This window comes from Salvelinus sp. IW2-2015, unplaced genomic scaffold, assembly GCF_002910315.2.
Source record: "Salvelinus sp. IW2-2015 unplaced genomic scaffold, ASM291031v2 Un_scaffold1720, whole genome shotgun sequence".
NCBI classification, from domain to species: Eukaryota; Metazoa; Chordata; class Actinopteri; order Salmoniformes; family Salmonidae; genus Salvelinus; species Salvelinus sp. IW2-2015.
The window spans coordinates 90,686-98,178 of NW_019943108.1; the positions used below are offsets into that span (position 1 = coordinate 90,686).

General features: G+C 48.3%; 1 protein-coding gene across 1 annotated transcript in view; it reads right to left on the minus strand.

Annotated features, from left to right (window-relative positions):
- slc7a14a (solute carrier family 7 member 14a) overlaps positions 1-7,493 on the minus strand; it is a 40,966-nt gene that overhangs the window by 33,294 nt on the left and 179 nt on the right. The window contains exons 2-4 of the mRNA XM_024139216.2: positions 7,440-7,463; positions 635-820; positions 296-532 (exon numbers count right to left, since the gene is read on the minus strand). Of these exons, the coding sequence (XP_023994984.1) occupies positions 296-532; positions 635-820; positions 7,440-7,463 (447 nt within the window). The remainder of the gene's footprint in view (positions 1-295; positions 533-634; positions 821-7,439; positions 7,464-7,493) is intronic.

Sequence of the window (7,493 nt, forward strand, 5' to 3'; positions counted from 1 at the left end):
TCATCTGTTATGTTGAGGAATGAGCTTTCACTGTCTGTTTCTATACTGCTAGCCACTCTAGACGTCAGGCTCACATTCAGGAAGGTGAAACCTACTGACTTGTACTATTACTCMGCCTGTCAGAAAGGCATGGCTYTTCATCGCACTACATTTCTACGCTGGACACAGCCCAGGTCTCAGYGAAGATTATGTCACAGCTACTGGAAACACCACKCACACCCACACAGATATACAGCACACACCCTCCTCCCTTCTCCAACRCCTCCCTCCCCTCTCCTCCCCCCTCCAGACTCACCCAGGCCYRTGAYTGTTCCGATGTGRGTAGTCATAAACGTAGAGATGCTTTTATTGGCTAGTGAGTCCGCCATGCTGCTGAGAGCRGACGCCCCCGCGGCTGTACCAATCAYGTACTCCAGGATCAGGTTCCAGCCAATGAAAAAGGCCACACACTCCCCCACTGTCACGTAGCTGTAGGTGTAGGCTGAGCCTGTTGTCTTGGGAACGCGAACCCCAAATTCAGCATAACACACTCCTGAAGGGGAGACACACAAATATCATGCAGCTGTGTGTATGTGTGTGTGTGTGTGTGTGTGTGTGTGTTTGTGTGCATGTGTGTGCGTGTGTGTGTCATTACCTGACAGTATAGAGGCGACAGCAGCGATGATGAAGGAGACGATGACGCCAGGTCCGGCCATCTCCTTAGCAACCAGCCCAGAGACCACGTACATCCCCGTGCCAACGCAGCTGCCCACCCCTAGTGACACCAGGTCTACCGTGGACAACACCCTCGCTAGTTTGGTGCCATGGCTGCTTGTACCACCTGTACACACACACTTACATTAGCATAGAAACATATGCTAATAAAACACACGTTAATATAACCCACACACATATATCCACACACACTGTATACCCACACATACCCCCCCCACACAGACGATATAATGCAGAACATTGCGGTTGTGCCAGGTAATTGACCTGAATCGTTTGCCCAGATTGGACTGAATGAGGCACTACAGTTCCTTATTAAGTACCATGAGTTCCAGAGCTGAATCAGGGATGTAGCGTTCTGTCAGTGAGGCAAGAATGTTGGCTGGAACCACAAGTTAAACCACTCTCATTAACAATGAATCATGCTGATTGATTGGCTGATTGAATAACAATATTTATTAGTTTTGGGGATGACTAGAGACCTGCATGGCACAGACAGTGGATTGGGTAGGGCATATGCCAAACGGCAGGCGGAAGGGGACGACAAGCGATCGGACAGACCAGAGGGACATACACTTTGTAAAACGGGCTGTTTACATCTGTTCTTCTAGTTAAGGGGAACAGAGTCACTGATTACGATTGTGTGAGAGTACTAATACTGTGTCTTGCATGGCGAACAGATTGAGCTGTTATTACAGTTCTGCCTGCTCCATCCCTCCATCATCATCCTCCTTTCTTATCCTTTATGTTCTATTATCAGCACAATCGCAGGGGACAATAGGCTGCCATGCCCCACTGTTCTCCCTGTATTGTGCTTTGTTTTGTTGGTTAAAACTGAAACGCACGCACACACACCACACACACCACACACACGACACACACACCACCACACAACACACACACCACACACACACACACATTCACACACAACTACAAATACACACACACACACACAGCAGACATGTTCTACCAACCACGGCGGGGGGCACATGGTGTATGGATGTGGGGGGTGTTGTTTTGTGTGTGGTTGTGTGTGAGGGGGGGGGGTTGGAGTCAGGTCGAGCACAGCATTCATGCATCTACTGTAGCATTCTCGACACACTACTCTGTGGTTAAAAGCTGGGTAGAGTTGTGTGGTTTCCTAGGGTCTCTCGTGTTAAGTGAGTTTCGATTTTTGGCTTTGTGTTGTGATGGAGGGCTTTGTTGGGGAGGGCGTTTGAGTGGGTGAGGTGGATGTTTGGTGTGGTCTCGTGTGGGTTGTGTTTGTTGCTTTCTCTCATGATTAGGTGAGTCGGCCACGCGATGATTGGAAAGAGGGTTGCGTTGTGGCCAACTTTACCATATGTGTAGTTGTGTCTTCCCCTTCTTGCTCGTGGAGTGTTGGCAGACAGGGCGGTGGAATAAAGTGTATGGTAGTAGAATTATGATTTTAGTGCTTGTTGGCGATGGGGTACTAGGCTGTAAGGGAGCCTGCGAGATTGATAGAGAGGGATGGTGGTTGGAAGTACGTAGCTAGTCATCAGAGCAGGTTTATGTTCTACCCGGCCGCTATCTAGTTCTGTTAGTGTTAACTCCTGTTCACTTAGACCATATGGATTGTTTATTGGCAATCGATTATCTTTTCTTACTGAGTGTGTGCAAGTCTCGGGGTTGGGACTTGACTAGGGCGGAGGGACAGGGGATTGAGAGTTGATCGCTATATGTTATTATCTAGGTGTAAATCTGGGTCAGTGTGTTGTCTGATCAATGACGTTGATTGTTTTCTTTCTCAATGAGGCCTGGTATCCCTCTAATAGGGGCGTGCATACGTTTTGTAAGACATGCTAGTTATCGGCTCGAGACTTTATACCAGGTCGCACTATGTTGATTCGGGATCTCTATGGGTGAGTTTGTCTTCATTATTGTGTGGGATGCGGTGCACATTCCTAGCTCTCATGCGTGTAAGTCCTGTTGGGGAGGGTCGCTTGGGTTGTGTGGTATTCTCTTATTTTTATATGTGGGTGCTTAATATGAATCTTGGTGGGGCTGTGCTAAGGTGTGCGGGTTCTGTCAGGACATAGAGAGCAATGTTCGGTTGATCTGGAGGAGTGAATGCCTTACAAGTCCACATGTCAGCTCTGAGTTCATCTCAGGTCAGATTCTAAGCAAGAGGAAGTGATAAGATTGTACTCATGTGAAGTTACAACACAACAGCAGTCATCTGGAAACATGCAAGTTCTAATGCGGAGCGACGACAACGACGCGCAAGCACACATCATCACTAGAGCAACACACACACGGACACTAGACTACACAACATGCCACGATGATATCGTGTATCGGGTCAGGGTGTGGCGGTGGGGTGCGATCTACTGAGCACGCAGCGCGAGCGAGCGCTATCGATTCGACATCCACAACACTCAGCGGTATTTGTTGTTACAGCACTCGGCGGATTGCAACGAGCACTACGATCACACGACTCACACGCTGACAGCTACATTTTAGACGGGTTCTATAGTTTATCTGTGCATTTTGCGGATGCTGTGTTCTGTGGGTGTTAGTTATTATCAGTAGATGTCTGTCATGCTATACACAACTGTGCTCCAAGTGACCATCTCGGTTTAATCGTGTACGTTTTTTCTCTGTGTATGTGAGGTTAACTTATACGGAGTTTCTCGTGGAGTTTTTTGTGGGTGCTTCGTGTTTTTTGGTTGGTGGTTGCTTTTACTAGTTAATAGGTGGACTGAAGTCGTGAGTTTCACGTCTGAGTATCATCGCGCCCAGATCTTTTGTCATGATTGATTGGGTGCTTTGTACTGTCATGTTATGCAGGTCTGGTGAACGTACTTAAGTTAAGTCGCAGGCGATCAATGGTTAGTTGTCATATGTTTGTCAGGCTTTGTATTGGTGCTCACTGTAATGTGTAAAAACACGATGTTGGTTTTGTTTCGTTCGCTTGTGTTTTTGACAGGTGGGACTTGGATCATCCTGACAGGGGGAGCACGAGCGCAGCACTGCAGAGCGTACGGATCTTTGAGTGTTCAACTCTGTTTATAATATGAAGGAACTGCGTGGGACATACACCCCTCGATATCATGTGGTGCTTGACTACTTCTCTCTGCTGGGTTGATGCAGTGAATATTCGAGCTTCATCTTTGTCTGCTTCCGTTGCTTCGCTCTTTCATATTTGTGCTGCTCCATGTGCCTCTCTGCTCCGTTCGGCACGCCTCTTTTGGTGTTGCGGCACGTGCCCGCGGCCTTCCAGAATAGAGATTAGGTACTGAGTAATAAACGAAATATAATAAGGATAAAGCTATGAAGCGGCGTGGGCAGAGGTGCGAGAAAATGAGTTAATTGAAGGCTTGAGGATATGCCCTCTCTTGACCTGTTATATTGGAGGATCTCATTATCTCTCACTATGACTCTATGTGGTATACTTACTAGTATCTAGCTGTATTACAGGTTCATGCGTGAGCGTTGGGAGTAAGTTCGTGCACTATGTCGTGTGAGTGACTTGAGTTGGCTGTGCATGGAGGAGCGACTCACGCGGTGATACCCACAGAGGATTGTGGACTCAGCCGACTCTTATAACGGTAGTCAGGTTTTATGGTCCAATTATGATGGATACTCATGTAGGGTAGCAGGTAGCGGTGTTTTACATGTTTGGGTGGATTTCGACAAACAGTATTGTATGTATGAGATTGTGTAATGGATGTGTGTAGCATAGAGGTAAATTTATTTATAGTGTATGGTTGTATGGTTATAGTATAGTATAGTATATGATATAGGAGGGAGAGGGAAGAGGGAGGGAGAATGATAAAAATTTGATAGTTAGTATACTATTACAGTTAATATAGAGGTAGATGAGGAATTAGTAGGTGGTGTAAGGTTGATCAATAAGTTGATCTAATAGAGTAGATGCATATATTAAACTGTGAAAAGAAAGGACAATGGAGGGCAGACTGTTTAGGATGTATGTGGCATTTGTTAGGTGCACTACATGTGGGTGAAGACACTTATAATTTAGTAACGGGGTGCTTGGGTAGGTTAATAAATGAGTGTGGTATAAACAGTGATCACTATAACAAGGAGTCAAACAGCACCACCACTATGATGGAAACTGTATGCAGGAGTACGGTTGTTTTCTGGTAACTCTATTCGGTGCGTAGAGCTTTTGGTGTTGGTTACTAGAGGGTGGAGCAGGCTGGCCTGTTGGGCGAGGGGATTGTTAGTATGGTTTGGGCTTCGTGGCTGGTGTTCTTAAGGAGTGGAGGTGAGTACCCTGCGATGCGGTATCACGGTTATTCTTCGTTTCTCATCATCGAACTGCTCTGTTGCGCACTCTCTATTGAACTTTGTTCTAGTGTGATATAATGGCGAACTCGATTCCACGCGCAACGCAACATCCTGCCGACCGATCACAACAACACACAAGGAGAGACATCAGCGAGCCAGACGCACCACGACAAGTCGACGGGTTACGACCACTACACTATCGACTACGACACTCATCGACAGCGCGACAGATCGCCAATCGCGGGATCATAGACACTCAACACTGCATGCCACACGGGACCGACACGGGCAACAACGACAGCACTTATACCGCGAACTACTCAAACACGGGTTCTCATGCTGATCATGGGTATTAGGGTGTTTGTTGTCTGATGGGTGTTCTCGCGCTGAGGTGTACAGGGGTGTGTGTGTGATTTGAAGGTGGTGGTGAAATTTGGTGGGTTCGGGCTTGGCGTCCTAAGAGCAGGCGAGGAGGGGGGGGTGTGTGAGCTAAACCGCTACGGTATGGTTTACGTGTGTATCAGTTTGGGGGACGTGGTGTGGCGTTTTTGCATTTGTGCTGGAACGCTGTAGATTCCTTGGAGTACCTGATTTGCGTACTATTATTGCGACGGCATGGGAGACAGATACGGCTTATATCTCAGCTAGCATTGTGCTGTGAACGTTCTCTCAGCTTGTTGCTCTAGAGTCTATAATGCATCTTCTTTGAGCGCTGTTTTGTATGTACTAGACGCGCTAGCTCATTATTGTGGTAGTGTAACTATATGTTCAGGAGCAGGATGATGTGGCGCGGCGGCTGGCCGTGGGAGTAAGACTTGAGAGAGATGGGGAGGAAGAGTATGGGAAGGGGAGAGGGGAAGAGGGTAAGAGTATTGTAAAAGAAGAGAACGGAAGAGAGAGTGTGATACGTAATGAGTATTAGTGAGAGTTTGAATAGGTGAGTTAGATTTCGTGGGTGTGTATTTAGATAATTATACATAGTATAGATGTAAAGAACAAACGTCTGTCTCGTATTACACACATCGGAGAGGAGGGGTTAGAGGAAAGATGTAGAGACGCTGGCTAGCTTGCTGGGGAAACACGACACGCCGCACGACATGCTAGCTCACGTAATCGAGTATGATCACATAGCTTCTATCATTTAGCCAGTAGCGAACCCACGCATTACTCTCTTTCGCGAGGCTAGACTCTTTCTCCCTCGCTTCTGCTCTCGCGCGCTCTCACCTTGACCTTCTCCACGGACTTGTTCGCGACCACAGGTCTTAGTCGAGATGTTCTGCATTGTGGAGTGTGGAGTTTACGAGATACAGTGAGATTTGCTTTTATTGGCATGTGAGTCCAGCGATGCACTGACTTGCCGAGCGCGAAGCCCGCGGTAATCGCTCAAGCCGCTGGCTGTACCTATAGGCACAGGTTACTTATTTCGTCACCTCAGGATTCAGGGATTTTGCCATGCCACTTGTATAGAGAAGGCCACACTACTCACCCTGCAGCTGGTTCAACGGTAGCTGTAGGCTGGTATTGGTCTGCAGCCTCTGGTTGTCTTTGGTTAAGCGTGTTTCCTTTGGTGGGCGGAACTCTGTCGCGATATTCAGGTCTATTTTACGGCGGCGAGACTCACTGAAGGTGGAGGAGCACCTAGAAGGACACATCGCATGTGAGCGTGTGTGGGTGGGGCTGGTGTGTGTGCTGTGTGTTTAGTGTGTAGTGCGTGTGGTTGCGATGGTGTGTCTGATGATGCGATGTGCTGTGTGGATAGGTGGTCGATTGGATGTGGTGTGTGTGTGATGTGTGGTCTGTTGAGTTGGTCTGGGTTCGATGTGTGTGGGTTGTGTGTGTGTGTGTGGTGTGTTGTGTTGGAGGGTGATGTGTCATTTTATCACTCGTGACCAGTAGTGAGTGATGGAGGCGACAGCAGCGGATTGTTATCTTCGATAGGGAGACGCAGTTTGTACGGCACGAGGTTCTGGAGGCTCCGGTGCGCTTCTTAGCCAACCAGTGGCCGAGTACGCGGGGTGAGCGGGAGGCGCGACTGCGGGTTCTGGCGGCGCAATGCGCGCATGCTCTTCGCCTTTGCACCCTGAGTGAGCACCTCGGCTTCGAGGTCCTTGACGCCTTCCTGTTGGTTACGCACCATGTGCCGCTCGCTACGTTTGTGTGCCATGTGTGTGCTGGTTCTGGTACGCTCTGGGGCCTTGGGTTGCGTGGCTGGTGTGCGTCTCTTTTTTTTTTACCGTTGGCTTAGCTAGTCAACCGCACTTTGACTTTAGCCGATACGCAACGCGCCAGCTAGTCGACGCTTATGAAGACTATAAAAAGCACATCTTCATATGACCCACACACTATATATCCACATCATACTGTTAGCCCACAATACCCCCCCCCCCCACACACACATGACAGCACATTCCCACCTTCATTCACACCCCTAGAGACCCCCTGTAAACACCTACCTGTCCCAGAGTCCAACATGCTCTCTACCGTTTGGTCCGAGAAACCTCCTGGAT